Here is a 22311-nt window from a genome sequence, read left to right as displayed (position 1 = left end):
TACACAGGTCTGCGACTAAAAAACTGCATAGGATTTTTTTACATTTTCTTATAGATTTTGACCTCCCAAAAACAGGAAAAGTATTCAAAACATTCTATCACATAGGTTTTCATAGATATTAGTAACAACATAAACTAGTCTTAAAGTAGTATTATATAGTATTTTATAGTAATATTATATAAAACTAATCTTAAAGTAATATTATTGCACAATAAAAATATATTAGCTTCGCTTCCAATGGGTATCCTGTGCATAGGGAAGAAAACTAACTATAACAATTTGGCCATTACCCTGGAAAGGATCAAATATCAGGACCATCAATGGATGGCTTGTGGGGACTTCAAAATACTCACGATGCTTTTGGGTCAGCAGGCAGGCTATACTAAATACCCTTGCTTCTTATGCTTATGGGAGAGTAGAGCCAGAAAACAGCACTGGACTAAAAGTGATTGGCCACCCCGAGAAACTTTAAAACCTGGGGAGAAAATCTTATCAATACTACTTTGGTGCCGCCAGAAAAAGTTTTGTTGCCACCTCTCCATATCAAAATGGAGTTGATGAAACAATTTGTAAAATCACTGCAAGAGGATGGAGACTGTTTTAAATATCTATGTACAAAATTCCCGAAGCTGTCAGAAGCAAAGTTGAAAGAGGGAGTTTTGAGTTTTCATTGGCCCCGACATAAGAAGGCTTTTAACTGACATCATCTTTGTGGAAAGTATGATTGTGAAGGAAAAAGAAGCTTGGGTATCGTTCAAGGATGTAGTGCGAAAGTTTTTGGGGAATACTAAGGATCCTGACTACAAAACCATTGTTCAACTAGCAGCATACGAAGCTCAAGGTTGCAAGATGAGCCTGAAGGTCCATTTTTTACTCTCCCACATAGAGACGGTACCAAGGAAGATGGGATGTCACTATGCTTGCAGGCTACTGTATAATTTTTAATAAACGAGTGCTTTTACCAATTTATTGTGTTAGAATTTGCAAAAAAAACCTTACGAAAGGAAAGTGGACCGTTTTTTCAGTAGTTCCAATTTAGCCCACCTGATTGCTTACCATTTATCATAACGTACAGATAAATCATGAATCATGAGTAAATAAAACAAATTTTTAACGAATTTAAACCAGAATATGGTTGATAATTATTTTTTATAATTATAATTTATTACAAACAAAAATTTTAACATAAATTTAATAAAGTAATTATTTAAACAACATTTTTCCTCGAGTAAAAAATTACAAATTATAATTTTAAAATGATATTTTTGTATAGAAATATCATAAAATAAAAAATGAAGTAAAATAAATGAAATTCAAACAAAAGAAATTATAATTTAAGGAAATAACAGTATCGAAGGTCACACTTAACTACCATTTTTTTAAAATTTATTCAAAAGATAGTTTCCTTCAAAAAATTAGATTTTTTTTACCATACCGCTTATGGGAAAATTAATTTATAACGAAGTTTCAACGAGGGCTTAAATATTATAGGGAATCGAATTAATAATCTGTCTTACAGAGTTACAGAGCCAGTAATATTAACTGAGGTGCCGAGTTGTACGGTGGCTATAAACAAGCCATACATAACTTTTGATGTCATGTTATGATTTTTTACAGTGTTTCCCTTACTTTTAGTACAGCGGCAAGATGATTTAAGTGTGACTGTGATGTATACAAATTATTCAAAAAAGATAAACGAGGGATGATTTCATTCGACGATTTTTTGCTTAAATCTCGAAAAATATTGATGATCGTAAAATTTATTATAAAGACGAAAAATTTGGACAGACACTTCGTGATGAACCTATCGGTTTTATGTTGACTTATCTCGAATTTAGATTCGAATTTTATACCAAAAATTAGGAATCACGATTTTATTGATTTTAGTTCATGAATTAACAGGCTTGTAAGTTAAGCTAAACTTTTTGAGCCTACAAATGAAAGTATTTCTTCAATTACCTTTTCAATCAAAATATTGTTACTTACAGGTCTATGCCCACCGGTTTTTGCTACTTGTGTGTTAACTATTAATACTAATTTATTGCACTATTCTCGGAGGTGTAACCGAGAAAATTTTACACATCTCCCAATCTATAATGAAATAAAATAACTTGTCTTACTTATATCCAAAAACAGTATTTATTTTTTGAAAATTATGCTTCATTTCTGACGAATCGGTTGTACATTAAATTTGCCTAACTTAAAGAATCACACTGAAAACCTTCGTTACAATTTTTTCTAAGCCCTAGTGTAAGAAGATATTTTTTATTTGCAAAAGTTTTTATTACATGCAATGAACGTGGCACAGGCTCGTGCGCACGGAGTGGAAGGGGATTTGGTGGGTTAAACCTTCCATTCAGAATCTCTTCACATAAATTTGAACTAACACTATAGACCTGTAAATGAAGCCATTTATGAAACGCATTTCCACTGATTAGTTAGCTGTGTAAAAGACCACCCATTAGAATTATTTTATTTTATCTATGACAACAGAGAGGAATGATCTCTCTTTTATCGTCTCAAAACATATCTTAGATCGACAATGTCTGAAGATTTACTAAATGGCTTAGCCTCGCTGAATATACTTCGCGATTTAGAGGTCGATACGCACAGAGTTTTGGAAGGTTTATTTCTGTACCTCGCAGAATTAACTCTTCTCGAAAAAAAGAGTTTCTTGTTTTTTACTGACTTTGATGGACAAAATTTTGAACTCTCCTTTGGATAATTCCTGCGCACGGGCCCGTATTAAATAAGATCACGGTAACACATCGCATTAACACGATTTAAAACGATCCGTGTCCGCTAAACAAACCGAAGGTTAAAAAATATAGATAAGGTTTCCTATAATATGAGTGATACGACATTTATGTTTGACTATTTTACCATCAAAGTTGTATGTCATGTTTTAATATTACGAATGTCGAACACAAGCGCAAAAAGGTTGTTGTTCGAGTTGTTTTATAGCGCATGCGCCGGGCATCCGCCTGTCAACCGATAATACGACATACAACCTTAATTATATAATAAGTTTAAATAAATCAAGCTTTCACGAAGTATCGCTGTTGTATAAAAAATATAATATCCCTACTTTTAAAATTCATGCATCTGACTATGTTACCATGATAGCAACCTCAATTAAGTAAATTAAGTATAAAAATACAAAATAATTGTGTCTGTTTCTATTAACTATCTCATAAAAACTATTTTAGTACGTGTCGTCAATTTTTCGACTAGCGTTAATAGCTCTTAAAGCAATTTTAGCTGCTGCTCTCTTTGCTTGTTTTTTGTTCTCACCAAATCCATAAACAATTTTCTTGTTTCCGTCTATGTAAAATGATAATCTTGACATAATTGATCCATTAGGAGTTGTTTTTTCTTCACTGTAAATAAGATAATAAAATTTGTAAAATACACTAAAATGTTAGACGATTCTTAAGAAATTTCGATCACAAAATACAAATGTAGGATTTAAGCTCAAGCAAATGAGATTCTAAAGAGTCCAGGGTCGGATATCTGTATGAAATACAAGTTTATGGATATGGAATAAATAATGCGATTCCCCACTTTTCATTAGTTTGTGAGGTTTATAACCAGTAGGATGACAGAGAGACCCATAACATTATTGCTGGCTATATATAAAATTATTATACAGTGTATCTCATTTAAAATGAAGGCATCTTCATATTTTCGTTGTTTATAGGAATATCGATTTGAAATTTAGTCATACAGGGTGATGGGTCACATTTTTTTTTAAGATAATTAACCGAAATCTGAACTTAAAACTCAGACTACTACAAATTGACAAATAGGGCCGATTCTTAATATTTTGCATAGCGTCAGAGATGGTTTCAAACAAAAGTTTGTTTCCTGCTTCAAACAAAAATCCTACAGACCTAAGACCTTGAACTACGTTGCTCATTTACGAACTCGACGTCACTTTTTACGTACTGAGCACGCTATATATATTTCAGCTTGATATCTCTTTTCGTGTTTGAATTATCGTGTTAACTGGCGGACGGACAATCGGAAATGGACTATTTAGGTGATTTTATCAACACCTATACCAACATTTTGTTCGTAGCATCAATATTTTTAAGCGTAACAAACTTGGGATTAAACTTATAGTATATCTTGATATATTTCCTATACACATGGTATAAAAAGAAGAAAAATAGAAAGACTATGCCAAAATAAACTATGATTTAATGGTTATCTTTGCCTATTCAAATAGGTTTCTACCGCACGTAAATGCTACATTCACAAAATTTTTCCAACTAGATTTTAGTTTATATATGAACAGCTAATATTAATGTTATAGTGATCAAAATCGTAAAATAGTTAACATCTGCGTGACAATAGTTAATTGTATTACATCATAAAGCAAAATATTATTCCAGTTGATTTTTTAAATCAAATTTTGAATTTTTATGATGAAGACTTGGACCAGAATTGAATTTCAATTAAAGTTTTTGAACAAAATATAACCCAAAATACAATGACTAGAAAAATTGTTAAAATCAGTATAAATCTGTGATCTTTATATTCAATGAAAAAGATAAGTTGGTGACCTGATAAGGGTTCATTTTTTTTTTGCTACCGCGGCGCTGAGATTTTAAGAATATTCTCGGGTAGGAAATGTTAAAAATTTTTAACATTATTAAATATAACATTAAGACTTAATATAGCGCAAGACTTACAGATATTTTGGATTAGCATGCACTGTTTCATACAGCAAACGAACGGGATTTTTCGGAATATTCCTACTGAATTCGGTTATTTCTTTTTTCATTAATGTATAAATTGTATTCCAAGTTATCTCCAAATTCATTCCACTATCTAGGAATATAGCTCCAATAATTGCTTCAAATACGTCACCCAATACTTTGGGAACGTCTATATATTCTGCTAAATGATAATCACCTTCTTCTAAAAGTATTAGAACCTAAAAATTATAAAAGAAATATTTAATGAGAGTTTCAGAACTAAATTTTAAATTTTTTGAAAATTAAAAAAATCGTATAAAGCACGATCTTTCTTTAGTGTTTTTAACTCGGAAGGATTAGTTTTCGATTGTAACTACAAAATTAAATTTGAAACAGTCTCTATACACCACATAATTTCTAAAATACGGATTTCCAAAATTTATTTAAATAAAAATCATTAAAAACTGGAGAAAGTTAGAAATTTCGTGATTTTTTTGACTGCTTACAATTTTTTTTCACTCCAGGTCGTATTAACTACCGACTCTGGCAAGCTCTGAAGTTATGATTACTTATGGGGGGACATGGGTCTGAAAATAGTTTTTTTTATTTTCTATGACTTATAAGAAAATTATCGGAAAATTTGAAGTCATTAGGAACAAAACTTTCCAAGTTATAGACAATTGATTCTCCGGACGCTCTCTTTTGTCTCAATTTTACTCATGTATTTTTTAATGTATTTTTTCATTTATCAAACAATAATCGCGTTTTTCCCAAAACTGTTTTTTAAAAATCGTTAATCAGAATTTCTCAGAAACCTTCGAACTCATTTTCCATTGTCTTAATTTTAAATATTTTTTATGAAAATGTAGCAGAAAATTCTTAGAATAATGCTTAATAATGTACAATAAGGTAAAAATTATTAACAAATAAGATACTTAAAATATACTTTTTTTGTATCTGACCCATACCCCCCCCCCTAAACTAATAAAAACAACTAATTAATTACCTCATTATTAATAACAAAATTACGCTGTTCTTGATGTCGAACAAAATTTAAAATTACATCAGTTAAACGTGGATTAAAGAATTTAATATATTTATGGAATTCATTTCGAACACTTAACGATGCAAACACAACATTATTCACTAACGCAGAGCGTAAATCAGTTATATCACCGGGTGTCATATGTTCACCACATTGTTCAAAAATATAAGATGTTATTAAAAAATCTAATATTGCATCACCAATAAATTCCAAACGTTGATAACAATTTGTTATTTTATTCGATGTATACGATGAATGTGTTAAGGCTTGCAATAAATATGCTTTATTTGTAAAATGGTAATTAATTTTTTTCTCCAACAATTGCCAATTAGGGATAAAGAATTCAATTTCTTGTTGAGTAGCCGCTTTAATAAGCGGTGATGTTAAACTTTGATACATTAATTGTGAAATATTTTCATTTGCTGGTAATATCTTAAACCATTCTAACATTGAAAATGCCCCATCAACACCGTTTGAACATAAATAGCATCCGATCAATGCTTCAACACCATCAGCAATTGTTTTATCGTTAACAATTTGATGGCAAAGATAATCTTCCATCGATGTACTCAATTTTAATTTTTCATTAATCGAATTTAACAAGACTTGATTAATATTATTTTGCGTTTCTTCACTTAAATATCCAGATAACTGTTCATCGATTGGGATATCAAAATTATAAAAAACACTTGCAGATAAATCAGATTTTTCTAAAATATGCTGTGGTATGTGTGGGATACAAAATTTTGGTGGAAACCAATCGGCATTCGGTTCAAAATCATTCACTTTCATAATACTACCCAATTCTTTTAATTGGCCACAATAGAATAAATTTTTATTACCTACAATTTGTCCTTTAACGCTCGTTAAATTTCCTTCATTCCATTCATTAAATTTCAAGTATAAATATAACGATGAACCAAATTTTAAAAATGAATCACCAAGTGTTTCGTACCGTTCCAAATTCAAAACATCATTGGCTGTGACAGTTGCAATAGCTTGATAAACTTGCCAAAATTCTGGACCAGGATCAGATGGTTTTCGATATAATAATTTTATATGACTATCTTTAATTGGTTCTTCGAAAGTTATTGCTAACTTTTGTTGGGATTCTGGTGACATGGTTGTTTTATAATAATCGTATGACGACATATCGCCAGTTAATTTTCGAGATACGAATGTATCAAAATATTCAATTTCGAAAACGGTTACTGTTTCCAAGTTACGTTCGAGATCGACAGGTTCCTGTTCTTCTTTCCATGGATATTTAACTCGATCAGTTAATTCTAACTGAAATTCAAGCTTTTTCATATCTAATCTTTCACCATCTGGCGAGTGTCTGCCACCAACAAAATTATCAATTTCATCCTTTTGACTTTCATTTCCTTTCGAGTTTAATAAGCAATTATCTATTTTTAACGGTGCCCATGCTGTATTTTAAAAAGAAAAGAAAGTCAAAAACAAAAACTGAAATTTTAGGGAATCTGTTAAAAAATTTTGCCTCTAATTAAGATCCAAAAAAACACAAAAATCCAATCCATTTGACGGTTAAATATTTGGTTCCGAGAGGTAACCTAATATAACTAGCAGTTTAATGTTCTTCATATAGAAATAAAAATGATATCCCAAAAACTATTCACCTAATCGTGAAGTGGACCAGATTTTTCGTCACCAGATATTTTACTTTATACAAGGTATACCATTTTAATCTATTATTAATCTATTTAAAATATGTCATTATTGCATTCAATCAAATGAAAATACGCTAGCTTTGGAAAAATTGTTTCGACTAAAATTATCAAGAACAATAATGGTCATTCGTCTGTGTTAATAACTTTTAAGCCTAGGTAAATTTTAAAGATCATTGAAGATCACGGTCAAATGACCTTAAAACTTGAACTTCAGATCAAAGTATTTGACATAGGCTTATTTTTTGATTAGATAACTACAAAACGAGATATTAGTTTCATCAAAATTCATTATACTGAGTTTCATCAAAATATGGGGAAAATCCCTTTGATTTCGATTTTCAGTATAAAAGATACTTTTGGTTTCAAAAGAACAAAAAGAATGTTTATTTGGCAAATAGACGAATTGTTCTGATATCTGTTTTAGAAGATATCCTAAAAACTACTCATTTAATTATCAAATGATCTGAATTTTTATTGGTTAAACAATGAATGAGACGATAATATACATTGAAATTAATACAATTTCCTTACTTCGAATAGGTTCCGATTTTCCAATATTTGCCTCATCTGATATTTTTCTCCTCAATTCATCAGCTAATAATAAGAAATGTATACGATGTAAAATTGACGGAATACATTTGCCTTTCAACCAAAACAATGGTGGTAAGGACATTTTTATACACAATTCAGGAATAAAATGCTCTTCAAAATCTTCACTGTCTTGTGTTTTTCGTTTGAAACTATTTTTCGATTCACCTCTTAAACATAATAAATTAAAAAATTAGTATAATACCGGATTAACCTCCTTTAAGTCCGCTTTTATAGCAATCAATTTTTCCCAGAAGACTGATTCATATATACATACCTGGGTTTTAAACAATTTAAGCGATTCGACATTGCTTTCACTAACAATAAAGGTTGTGTGGGGTTTTCAATAGCAAGATTCCATTTGCATTTATAATATTCACAAAATGTTTCAAAAGTATCCGAAGGAAAATTACTTAAAGCATTCATACTATGAGTAACTTCGCAAACGATATACCCCTGAAATATAGAAGCATAAATAAGTAATCTGATTTGAAAGAGAATCAGAGCAAATCATCGATTATCTGAATGAAAAATTGTAAAGATTCAACCTTTTAGATATTTGTAAACACATTAACGTTTGATAGAAACATTTTCTGGCCTTTAAAGACGAATACCTTATACCCTTTTGGTAAAATTCTTTTTTTAATATTGAATTTTCATTTTTATCAAGCCCGTGTGCAGGAATTATCCGAGGGGAAGGGTTCAAACCTTTGTTCATCGCGTTAGGTCATACAGTCAATAAAAATAAGAAACTCCTTTTCTGAGTACGAGAAAATTTTTTAATAAGACAATTCTGCAGACGGACAAAAACTTTCTAAAACTCTGTGCGCCTCAATCTCTGCACTTCGATGTACATTGAACGAGGCTGTATATTTAGTCGATATTCAGACATTGTCGATCTAAGGTATGTTTTGAACCGACGCAAAATTGAAAAGAAGCGTTTATTCATCGCTAATGTCACTTCATTGCAAATATCAACTGCTTCCAGTGAATTCCAAAAGGTTTAAGTTAGTCGACCCATATGTCACGGAAATCATCGTGCAAAATTTAAGAGTATGGTTCAGCGTAAGAATCCTCATCAAAAATTTTAATTTTAATTGGAAAGAGGCAATTTCTGACGGTACGGTATGTAGATTGTGGCCCGGAAATAACTTCAAAAGAATAAGTCTGTATATTTGAGCGTTGAGTCTGTTTTGATGCGATTCTAAGCTTCCGCAATGTCGTATTCATCGCAGATTTCGCTCACGTTTTTCATAATTTTTCTAAACTCTTTTCAGCGTTTCTTCTTTCAATCAAAATCTTTTTCGCAACATCAGCAAGTTTGATAGCGTCGCCAAGATTCTGATTTTCTGTTTAAGTACTCGACTCAAAGAAGTCAAAGATTATACCAAGCTCAAAATATGCATATTAGTTCAAATTTATGTAGAGGGATTCTCAATGGAGAAGGGGGGGGCGAGTTGTTATTTTTTTTGTTGGCTTCAAAAAGTTGAATTGTAGACAGTGGAGGATTCAGAGTTTGAATTTAGCGAAACAAATACGATTTGAAAAATTTGCGGTGTAGTAAACCGAACTTAAAATAATTTTAAAAAATGTTAAAATTTGGTTTTCAACTTGTTTTGCCATCACTGATTTTCGAAATAAGGTAGTTTGTTACCTAAATAACTTAAACTTGATTCCATATTTTTTTATACTTGTTAGAAATATTATCGAGGGTTAATAGATAGAACGAATTCTCAAACGTACATTAGAAAAAATTCAAAACGATTTACCGTATACTTTCTGTTTAATTAATTTTTTAATATTATCATTTGGCTTCTATCTCTGTTGTTAATCGAAAACATTAAAACGCATTGTGCGCGCAAATTGTAAATAATTCCTTAGATTATATATAACGCGTTTATGAATGGTATCTTAATTAAATGCTAAAAAATATTAATAATAAATAAGTTTTACTTTATTTTTAATTAAAATAATATATAAATTGAAATTACGTTGCCTTTTGTAAAAAAAAAAAAAGGGAAATTTCTAGGTTATGTTTATGAATTTAAACAACAGCTGATAATTGAGTTTGATAGTTAATTTGGTCAACTCAGTTTTTAACAATGTTTTTACGATTTTTAATTATATATTGTAAATACGTATTAAATTTGATAATAAAATATAATATTGTTTTATTTTAATTTATTATAAATTTTTTTTGTCGTTGTAAAAAAAAAAAACAATTCAAAAATGATTGCTGATTTGGGTAACAAACTACCTTAACTTATTTATTTTAAGAAACATATCAAATCTACTCACGGTATCTCTATTTCTATACCATGGATAAACAACGCTACATAAATAATTCGAATTTGTAACAGAGATATTACGTTTTTCTTGTATGGTTGGTTCTTCGATATCTTCAACTGTTTTATATGTATTTGCTGCGTAATAATCGATTCCATACTCATTATTTACATAATTGACAGGTACAACAATATACGAATTATCACCATTAAAATTATCAAATATTAAGAAAGGTTTCACCAATTTTAAAACTAAACCAAAAATGAATGCATGAAATTGTTTCAAAGCATTTAGATCCTCCATTGATTTTATTTTAATTTTTTGATTTATACGTAAATGTATTTGTAATTCACCACTTGATAAATATAACGGAAAATCACATATTTCTGGTAATGGTTTTGTTGTTAATATACCAAAAGTATTTTTTGAATTGATTAGTTCGTAGAACATTGTATGGCATGCATTTATTTCCGATGGTTTTGAATATTTTGGTGTAAATTCGATGATGTGTAAGTAAACGATCTCATCATCATCTGTTAATTTTGGACAGCACTGTGTTAATGCGCTTGGACACTGCAAAATAAAATTATTAAAATTATGAGTTAGTCCCATCAAATTTGATGAAATTTCATATATTATTTTTGAATTTACTGAAGTTTTGGATGCAGCAATGAAAAATTTTTAGATTTTTAATACCCGAAGAATAAAATATTTGCGTAGGAAAAAAAAGGGTGATTTCGGAAAAATCAACGATTTTTCTCAATTTATTGCAATTTACTTCAAAACTATGAATTTTAGAAAAAAAAAATAGGAAATTCTAATATCGATTTTTCCTAAAATGCGAAAGCTCGGTTGATCGGCTTGATCGGTTGAAAATTTTATGCTTAACAACTTTTATTCGAAGTATTTTTTCCTAAAATGAATTATTTTAGAGTAAATTGCAAAAAATTGTGGAAAATCATTGATTTTTCCAAAATCACCTTTTTTTTTCTGCGCATATAAAAAATTTTAGCCTGCAGGTAAAAAGCTAAAAATTGGCAATTCACCTAATTTGTAGGAACTATATTGACGATTGAATAAGAAGCAAAAATAAACAGATTATGGATTTCAAAAGTAAGATCCTTCAAGATTTCTACAATGCCTCTGTAGTATTTTAGTAGATTCGACCAAAACTACTCCAACCGTAAAATGAACGCGATTTTCGTCAAATTCCCGAAGAGTTTTTCAATTTGTTCAAAGGGAAAGAAATTTTCAAAAAATACCACTTCTAGATTGGACCATTGTAGATTGTTTTTAGTTCCCTTATAGATTGAAATGGTTTCTAATAAATCGAATAAAATCCTATACGAGGGATGGCCAGATTTTCGTGTTTTAGGATTAATGAAATTAAAAAGGACCTAAATACTTAAAAATCCAGCCCACTTGGCGATTAGATCCGAAATATCTCTAGAATGGCTATGAAATTAAAATTGTTCTTACAGGATTTTAGGTTATATCTCGAAAATTACTGATCCAATCGTAAAATGAACTTGAATTTTGTATCTTTAGAATCAAAATTACTCTATATACCAAGTTTCATCAAATTCTAAAATAAATTTTCTCGATTTTATCAAAAGCACTTTTTCAAAGTGTCCCTTAAGAAAAGTGCAGAAATTGAGAACATTTTTTTGTTTCCAATTTGGATAGAAATTGTTTTTGAAAGTAATTTTGATGCAAAAAATACAAAAATCGAGTTCCCTTGACGTTTGCACGAATAGTTTCTAAGATATCGACTAAAATCATATATGAGGGATGATATCTTGGAACAAGTAAATAAAAGGTCCAGTGTCAGTACGTAATGGAACAAATGAAAAGTAAGAGCATGATATTTCAATCTTATCATATATATTTTTTTGAATCCGCGCTTGCATATTACGTTATTAGTGGGACAGTTTATTATGCAACTTATTACAATTAAACGGATCATTTAAAGTGCTTCTAATTTTAAAAACTTGCCTACCTTTTTCAAATATCTACGTTTCATACTTTTTGAGCCAGTTTTAATTTTTGTTGAACATTTTAATACATTGTTATCATCTTCTGACCAATGGCTAAACAAATAGTTCACATTTTCTAAGACTTTCTCTTTACTGATTGGTAATAAATTGTCATTTAACTCTCCAATTTCATACAATTTGCGTACCGCAAATAATGCTGCACCCCTTTTAGCGTCTTTAAGATTTTTCATGTAAGGACTCTAAAAAAATTTTTTAAATTAATACAATATAGAATAACTCAAAAAATGTATCTACTCTTTTACAGTTCGTAACTACCATGCTGTTTGTTCATTTACCAGATGTTGCGGTTTAAAAATGGTTAAGTCAGGCTAAAATTTGAGCATAGAAAAATCATTCTGAAGTTATATCAGAAAACTGAAAACATGGGAGACGTACAAAGACAGTTCAGAATAAAATTTCGAATAGTTGTGACTCAGTATTAGGCGCGTGCGAGATAAGTTTGATAGAGAAGGAACTATCCAGAACGTCTGAAAGAATCATTCATAAAGACCACTATAATACACCAGCTCTACAAGAGAAAGAGAAGTCAAGGAAGGGTTTCAACAATCACCTAAAAAATCTGCTCTACAAGCATTACGTGAGATAATAATTCCATTTGTTAATATATAATTAACAAATGGAATTTGTTTAATATATAATTAACAAATGGATTTGATAATTAATGTTGGGGCATCCATTTACAGCATGCCGCCAAATGAAAAAATTTTATTCCTACGAAGGTTCCCAAATACTTAAATTGTAAGGATTGGTAACGTTTAACGTAACAATTTGAACACTTTCAATGGAATTTTAATGCTAAGAAAGGCTCTATCTCTCGGTAAAAAAAACTTTATGTGTTAGCGCTCATAGATTTACAGGGTGTTCTGTTATTGCTAGCAGAAAATTATAGCAGTAAATTAAGCTTATCAAGACAAATGGAAAAGCTCTTTACAAAATTTCGAACTGAAGCCTAATTCGGGAGATGTGACTGTAGAAAAATAGATTTGTGCATCATTCACAGACCTATCAAACTAATTACACGTAGTAAATGACACTTTAGAATTTAGAGGGAACTATCATAAAACAATAATTGATTTTAAATTGATTGTATATTGATTTAATTGGGTAGCGAATAATAAAAAAAAAATTTTGTTGTTTTTATTTATAAGGCAAACAAAAAAATAATACATATTTATCAAATTATTTCACCAATACAGACACTTAAATGTGAGAAGTATCGACATATATATTAATATGGATACGGGGGGATTAAATTGTGTATTAATATTAGTAGATTCACTGCAGACACATAATGTCATAGGATAACACAATATAGCTGGCTGTTCTATCAAAGTTGTTGTGTTTTGCTATGACATTATGCGTCTGCAGTGAATGTATTAATAATAATACACAATTTAATCTTCCCCGTGACTATAGTAATACATATGTTGATACCTTCCACATCTAAGTGTCTCTGTATAGGGTTTTTCATTTACAAAATGGTTCTTTTATGTTTCGGATAGATTTCAATAAAAAAAAGACAGATCACATATCTTCTATCCTAGTCAAAAGCACTGTTTGATAAATGAGGAGCTTATCTGCAAACCGGGTTTTGTCACATTCGGTGGATTTTTCAGGAGGGAGAAAAAACTGATACAACTATCTCTTTTTATAATTATTTGTTGAATTTTTTTCTGCTCTTTTATATTAACTCCTTAAATCAATTTAAATACTAACTTTACCTTTAAGTAAACAATAAAGTGTTAAAAATCAACATTATAGTTTGGACAAAACCCGTTTTGCAGGAAATGTTTGGACAAAACTCGGTTTGAATAAAATTATCTTGGACAAAACTCGTTTTGAATGCAAACGTGTTTATTGATATCAACATCAAAAAGGTAAACACAGTTCTGTTATAGGGTTCATAAACAGTTCATTATATGCGAAGGTCGCACCTTTCCTCTGCCAGACAGTCACACTCTTCTTCTTCAGCTTCTTGAATAGCTGTTGGATTTTCAAAAATAATGTTCTTATACCACATAAGCCGTAGATCTTCTAAAGGTTCCTTGTCAGCCCAGTTTTCATCAAACATTTTCTGTAGGAGTTTGTTCACATCATTCTTCTTCGCTTGCGTAATTACATGACCAACAGGTACATTTTGAAGCTGAAGTGAACCAATAGGTGGTTAGTCACATGAGCAAAAGGACAGTTCCTATTGGCTGAGTGGACAAAACACGGTTTGCATTGCTAGAACCCTACCTCTTCTGGTGGACAAAACACACTTTGCACAAAACCTTCATTTTCAACATCAGTTTTTAATGGGACAAATATTTTTTTGCACAAAATGGAATACTGTTTCTGATGTAAACGAGCCTATAGAGTTAGCCCGGTTTGCAGATAAGCTCCTCAAATATAAAAGATATTAGATTTTCTGAGATTGTATAGTTTTTTGACAACTGCCCGAAACAAAAGAAAATCGATGAAAAGGTCTATTGGTAAAATTATTTGTTTAATATGTATTATTTTCTTGTTTTCTTTATAAATAAATACAACAATATATTTTTTTTTATTTTAAAATTTTGAAAAAGGCAAAAATTATGGAAATTATAAGCTGTAAAAGATTCTTTTTCAGACACTGTGTATGTAAATAGAGAAGATGAATTCGGGGATGCCAAAGTGAAAATTTACGTTGAAATTTCGATACTGAAACTTTCCACGATTATAATTTTCCTTTAATCTGATACAAGCAAGTGATAATTATTACATCTTCCCTATTATTAAAATAAAAGCACTTATTCTTACATGAATTTCCTCACGAAGTTTAGAAACAATTGGCATTTCTAAGACCACTTTATATGTTTGTGCTTCTAGGAAAGTTTTTTTGTTGATTAAACATCTATACCACAATGGAGTCAATGTTGTAAACATATCTTGTGGCAAGGATAAACAATAACGATTCACCAAAGCAACAGACGACGTCATTGACACTCTAGCTCCTGTACTTTCAATAATAAATGGTTCAATATCATGACAATATAAATTCTTTTCTATTTCTTCTTCTGTTGGTCCTGAACGTTCTGTTTGTATCACCATATCTTGTAATATTCTTTCAACATCTCGATATCGTTTTAATTTTGGTAAAAATTTAGCGGCTACTTCATGAGAATACATCAAGACATATTGACTATCTTTATGTCGAGCACGTCCTTTTGATTGGATATACGATCGATAATTTAGTGGTATATCAAACATAATTACTAAAGTGCATTCTGGTACATCGATACCCTCTTCGATAACATTCGTTGAAAATAAAACATTTACTTGTTTCTGTTTGAAATGATCAAGTACTTGTAAATTTTGTTTACGTTCAAATACAAGCTCTCGCGTGTCATTGAATGGGTTACTATTAAAACCGACCATAAATTCTGGATTTATAAATTCAAATCTTGGATCACATTTCCTTAAATTTTTAAAAATATGGTACAAAACTTTTGCTGTAAATCGTTTTGTCACAAAAATTATACAGCATAATGGTTTTGCTGTTCCTAAAATTATAAAAATTTATGTTATTTAAAACTAATATCTAAGGCCCAACACATGGTGATGAAACAAGAGCTTTGTTAAACAAAATAAAGTAACGAATAAAATTTTTCGATATATATCATAGTTTTTGAAAATAAAACTTTCGTGTCGATAGAGCTACAATTGACTAAGTTATTCCAATTCTACGTTATAAACTTTGTTTTTTTCGATTCTGTTTTTAAGCAAATTAGTTATTATTTTTCAGTCTGGTATCAATTGCATTTCATTGTTTCATTCTTCAGCAGGAGAAGGTGCTTTGTAAAATTGAAACCGGAATTTCTCAATTCGGACAACTGCTATTTAACAGTAACGTTTACTTTCGAAAACAAATGAATTTCTCGGCAACTATACATTTCTCAAGATTCCTCTTGAAGCCACTTATTGAGGACATCAAGGTGCATAATTTCTGAGATTGTTTACTCTATAAATTAATTATTGCTAAAAAAATTAACTAATTGAAAAATTCCTTTCTGAAATGGCTTTTTAAGATTTGCGCGAAAAGTAATTAACGGACTTTGATGCTAATAATGCCATTTGATAGGTTTTTACAAAAACTTTTGCCTTTTAACTTTTTCCGATATAAAGGATAGATCAGCCGCTAGATTACAAAAATCAATTGTTTCATCTCTTTCTATCGAAAGAGAATCCATCATTTTGTTTCTGCAAATTTTATTTTTGGATACACTACCACGGATATCAATATTTAACCTATACTCGATCTTTATATTTATATGTTAAAAATGCAAACTTTTAAGGCTCAAATCTTTAAATTTAACACCGTAAGGGGTATTAAAAAATTTTCCTGCTTATAAAGGGCATTAATGAGAATGCATATACACGATTTAAAGATGATCCTAAGAAAAACTTTATTTTTTGGGAACGTCTGTAAATCGCTTAAACACTTTGTTAACAGACCGTAATAAGATTATACATTATAACAGGGTTTGAGTCATGAAATCACTTTTTTCTTTTAAAATATTAAAATTAACATACATATCATCAAAAATATCGTGACCAACTTTGTGTCAAAATTTGTTGAGCACGAGACAGTGTGAGATCATAAACACGTCGTTCATCTACGACCAAGGCGTTCCAATGAACTGGTTGAAGCGGTCAGAGAAAGCATTGCCCAATCGTCACTAAATAGTCGCTCGAATGGTACACTGAATCTCATTATTTTAACTTTTTAAGAAAATTTTGCGGCGTTCATAAGCAAAATTGTCGCAATTGGGGAATGGAGAATCTACACGAGATCCCTGCAACACCATTAGATGGCCAAAACGCAGCAAAAACGACAGAATTTGTTTTTATAAAAGAGGCGGCCAGTTGATTGATGTTGCATTCAAAATCTAGTCCAAATAAATTACATTGGTACAAGTTATTCAATGTTTAGATGCCGACATAAAAGATGGTGCACCTGTTAGAATGTGTAACATACCTTCCATAACTTTCGCTTGATAATCAAAAAGTACATCAATTAATTTGACAACTTCATTACTTGAAAATTTTAAAATTTTCTTCAATAAATCTTTTTCACTCGCCATATGATCTTCAATAAGTTTCAAGGTAACGGTTAAGCCAGTTATAATAATTTGCATAGTTCGATGTATATCCTCATCTTGTGCATGTTTCCGAAATCGTTCAAATTGTACAATATGTGAAAGTATTGCTTTTGAGCACCCATATAAACCGCATTTATCAATATGATCAATAATATCTTGTAATGCGTTCTTTATTTTCGAAACAGCATTTGGTGCTTCAATCAAAACACACGATTCCTTTTTTGGGTGGTCCGTACGTTTTATAAATCTTATATTAAATACGTTATTTTGTAAATTTTCAATCATGCGAGCTACTATAACTGCAGTTTCTGATCGTTCATATTCAGTATATTTTATTGATATTTCTTGTGGATTCGTGGAGTGCCTGTAAAGAAATGTATAGTATTGCAATATTTTTGGTGTTTCTCACAGTTTGATTGCATTGACGCAAAAAAAGTACAATGAAAGAGAGTGATGATAAAAGGTTGTAACAAAGTATGATACTATTAAAAACTGGTTTTCACGGCAAGAGTTGCAGTTCTCAGATACAAACTATGGCGACGAATTTCCAGAACGACCAATTTCTTTGAGAAAGATTGTGGCAAGTTAGTTATTGGTGTCCAGGGATTTCAAAAATGTAGTTGTAGGCCTGCTGTGAATGAATGTCGTATAAATAGATGTGCTTGTTTTAAAAACAAGCTTTTTGTAGATCCAAATGCCATAGAAGTTTAACTTGCGTTAACAAATAGTATTTTAATTACTTACAAGCGAGTTATTATTACTTACAAGAATCTTAACATCTATATGACCCCCAAGTGTAGCGCAGCCTGCAGAAAAAAGTTATTATGCCCCCCATCCCCTTTGAAGGTATTGTACCTTCTTTTTATGTTACAAAAGGCACACTACAACAGAGCACCTATTTCCCATTGGAAAATTGTCGCATACTGGCAAAGTGGCTCTTAAGTTACCCAGTTATAGATGGCAGTAAATTAGGTATATCCTTATTTCAATTTTCAGCAAAGTCCTGTATCGTTTCAACAAGTATAGTGCCAGTCTCCAGACTGTTCGTGATACTAGTATTTAAGTACTACTTGAACATTCCCTTACTGACATCCAGAAAAAAATGAAAAAGCTTAGCACTTTTAGACTTACCCGTACACAGCGTCAAGTGATTGTACAGTTGCAACCCTTGATTGATACGTTTGCTCCAATAATTTTACTTCTTCGATAACTGATACTGGTTTAACATTACGATTCAGTAAAGTTGCTGTCAGACCAAGAACTCTAGGTGCATTTGCTTTATCTATATTTTCAAAATTTTGCATGACCATTCTCATTGGATGATCATCGACCGCATGGTGGCATTCATCAAAAATTAATAAATTACAACGCTCTAAATCTGTAAAAATACAGTATTTTCAACTTTGTTCTAAACATCAAAATGATAAAAAATGATTTATAGTTCTTTCGATTTTTGTGTATTTCTGACTATTAGTAAGAGGGGTGTGCGACAAAAAAAAAGTAACCATTTTCTAAAGGCTGATTTTTTAATACATATTACGTTATATTGGCGGAGTACAGAAATAGTCTGTCGTCAGTCAGTCGGTTTCTGCAGCGTTTGGCACGGAGGCGACTTTAACTTTGTAAAAACAACTTTATAACTGGCAACTACTTTCTAAAATCTAAAAATTAATTTGGGAGTTAAGTTGTAAAAAATCTATATTAATCTATATTACAATAATATGAATTGTAACACACACACACATACAGTGTGTACGTCTGGGCATCTTCGAACGAGCAATGGATGTATGGGGACAGAATGATTGAAAATATGAGAAATTTAGGAGTTAAACTGTTCTATAATGGGAAGTGGGGTTATCATATCAAGTGCCTAAGAGACAGGGCCAAAAAATTTATATTGTATGAACGAAGACATACATAAATTTATAACTTTCTTGTGCAAGTGATACTGAATATGTTCAATACCTTGGTTGTACAAATCTTGATACACGGTTCCGAAATATGGGCATGTAACGTGAATAAAGGGTCAAATAAAAACGATTGCGAATAATTTTTATAAATATAATGCATTGCAAAACCAACTCCCGAATCAGCACCTGTTAAAACTATCATATTTTCCTAATAAACTTATCATTTGAATTTATATTTTTTCGTTCAAATTTTTTGTCGAGCATATTTATTCCTAAACGGTGCATTTTTAGACTGTGAGTATATTTTTCATCAAACCTAGACATAATAATTAATAAGGTTGAAAATGAGGAATAAGAAAGATAAGGGTAGGGCAGAAAAAAACTTGCTAGAGTAATAATATATAAAATAATCATAATAATAAAAATACTTATTGTACGTTGAGAATAAGGGTACTTTAACGTGTGACTGACGCGCCCGGTTACAGAAATAGCATGAGTGACGATCGTAAAACTTATTTTTAAATAATATACTACTCGCAAAGTAAAGCCGCCCCCACGTCAAACGCTACAAAAATCGACTATTTCTCTTCTCCATCTTGTCGCTCAACTTTTAGACTATATATTATTAATAATTATATTTACCAAAATAGCCGTGTTGAGTAATGTTGACTAAAATTTGTGCAGTCATAACTAACACTTGATGTTGACTTATTTCTAATTCCCATTCTGTTTTTTCCCAAAAATCACATCGACTTTCACCAGAATAGCGACCAACAGTTAAATTTGTAAATTTTTCTATATAATTTGCTTGTTGTTCAACTAAATTTACTGTGTTTACCAAAAATATAGTTCGTTTAGCACCATTTTCATAAGCACTAAAAATTTCAAAAATTATAAATTATCTATTTTAGTGCTCAAAAATTTTGCTTCAACTTACGGAGTAACTTGAGCCGCCAATTCCTTAATTAACATCACAGCAATATATGTTTTACCCGATCCCGTTGGTAGATATAAAATTGTGTTATTTCGAATGGCAATATTCAATAATTCATCTTGATATGCCCGGGGCGTAAATTCTGTCTCCTCTTCTACTTCCATTTTTTATATAAAGTCTGTAATTAATGTAGAATAAGAGATAAAATATGTACAGAGTGTGAAAATCGCATCTCAATCTGTCTCGTCTAATTAACACTCAAAATATCATAGAAATGAAAATTTATGTCCTCCACTCTCAAAGATATATTGGAATTACGCAATTAACTGTAAAAATTAGCTATTCATAGATATTTTTCATCTATTGTTAAACGATAAGAACGATGATAAAACGATAGAAAACATAAAAAATTGCATTCATAGAATCATTAACAATTTCTAGATTTGAAACATAGCTTTCGATTAGTAATAAGCAGAGAAAATGACAGTAATTGTATTACCATTTAGCGAATAATTGTATTAATAATTAGGATCTAGTAATTGTATTACTAGATGCGTCTCCACTGAACTTACTTCTACATTTAGTTGTTTAATTGCATAATGTTTTAAAATGATAGAATTTACGTTTAATTTGCGAAAAATTAAAATTAAACTATAATCTTCATTCTACCAGAATCGGTTGTGTTCAGAAAGTAATAAATTTTTAAAGGTCAAGTAAATCTATCTTATAAATCCAAAATATATTTGCAAACATAAAGATTCATGTCCTCTGTTCGACTAACCGACAAGCTGAGGAACTGACTTTATCCCCGAGTAGAACACATTCACACACACAAGTTCGATTTTTATTTTAAAGAATTATTAGCGAAAATAAAATAACGCATACATACCAAAATTATTCCAATTACGTCTAAATATTATTTAAAATTTATTTTTAGGTGGCGATTCACTTGATTGCTAGTTAAGTACTTAACTTTTTATGTAATAATACGTGGCACTTACTACGGGGAACCACCTAGTATGATAGACAATGTTACCAACAGAACAATTTTCAATTAGTAGTAAAATTAGATTTAGAGCTAAATACAAATCTAGAATTTTCTAGAAAACTTTATAAAATATAATTCAATATATTAAAATTGTAAATCAATATAAATATTTTTACTTTACTACTAAGAACGGTAAAAATCTAACAAATGACAATTATATTGAATTTAAACATGTTTTAATTACGAGAAATATTTGTCTTATTTTAATCAATTGATATTATTATTAAACTAATTTGTTTTTATATTAAATAATAAATTGTTTATCCATTTAAAACAAACGAATTATAAATAAACAAATTAAAGTACACGTCATTATCTCAAATTTTTTTTAAATTCTAGCGGCTTGATTATGTTGAAATTGATATTTTAACTTATACTTACTTGTTTGGGATTGGCTAAGATGAATTACTTTACTAAAACTTATTCTTGAATCGAATTTATCAAATTTTTTTTAACTTTTTTGTGAATGCTATTTGTTCATTAAATAATGATGAATGATCTGTAAAATTTAGATATAAATATCTTAATTTTGTTTGATATACTAGAAAAGACTAGAAATGATCGAATCTTATTACCATTTTTAAACATTTAACATGTTTTGGAATTTATTGCATCATTTTTTGTTAGGTTAATTTTAATCACACCAACTTCAATGCATTCGCCGGTGTGATAAACTGAATAATAAACATGCACTTTTGAAATATGAATGTGAATTGTAAATCTTGACATAAAGTTAAAGTAATATAGATAATAGATTAAAGAATACCTAAAGGCTACTTAAGATCATACTTAGTGATAATGACAGTATTATAACAAATTGTTATTATTAACTAACTATCTAACTATTAACTATCTTTTTAATTTTCACGAATTGATTTAAGCTTGATTCTTTTTAGAATTAACTGTTACCAATTTGTTAAAAAACG

The 22311-nt window shown here is 30.1% G+C and overlaps 1 protein-coding gene across 2 annotated transcripts; it reads right to left on the bottom strand.

The window, feature by feature from the left end:
* Positions 1–3164: 3164 nt before the first annotated feature.
* On the bottom strand, positions 3165–22075 carry LOC123300406 (endoribonuclease Dicer). Of its 2 annotated transcripts, XM_044882977.1 has the most exons (14): positions 21961–22075; positions 21767–21884; positions 20341–20515; positions 20046–20278; positions 18625–18871; positions 17370–17857; positions 15152–15894; positions 12313–12549; positions 10326–10886; positions 8305–8483; positions 7971–8197; positions 5710–7178; positions 4698–4942; positions 3165–3380 (listed from the first exon to the last, which is right to left on the bottom strand). In XM_044882977.1, the coding sequence occupies exons 3-14, from the start codon at positions 20499–20501 to the stop codon at positions 3206–3208; spliced, it is 4965 nt and encodes a 1654-aa protein (XP_044738912.1). In that variant the 5' UTR covers positions 20502–20515; positions 21767–21884; positions 21961–22075; the 3' UTR covers positions 3165–3205. The 2 variants fall into 2 exon arrangements, with proteins under 2 accessions (XP_044738912.1, XP_044738913.1); XM_044882978.1 differs by lacking the exons at positions 21767–21884; positions 21961–22075 and adding an exon at positions 21227–21356.
* Between the last annotated feature and the right edge of the window lie 236 nt (positions 22076–22311).

The sequence above is a fragment of the Chrysoperla carnea genome, chromosome 5, assembly GCF_905475395.1.
Source record: "Chrysoperla carnea chromosome 5, inChrCarn1.1, whole genome shotgun sequence".
Classification (NCBI taxonomy): domain Eukaryota; kingdom Metazoa; phylum Arthropoda; class Insecta; order Neuroptera; family Chrysopidae; genus Chrysoperla; species Chrysoperla carnea.
This window is presented reverse-complemented; position numbering and strand designations above follow the sequence as displayed.

What these genes read in the sequence shown, in the direction of transcription:
- LOC123300406 (XM_044882977.1), bottom strand. Translation starts at nt 20,501, where the DNA reads ATGGAAGTAGAAGAGGAGACAGAATTTACGCCCCGGGCATATCAAGAT. An exon ending in TTGGCGGCTCAAGTTACTCC is followed by an intron (nt 20,279 to 20,340) that starts GTAAGTTGAAGC and finishes TGAAATTTTTAG; the next exon opens with TGCTTATGAAAATGGTGCTA. An exon ending in AACTTCGTGAGGAAATTCAT is followed by an intron (nt 12,550 to 15,151) that starts GTAAGAATAAGT and finishes AAATTTTTTTAG; the next exon opens with AGTCCTTACATGAAAAATCT.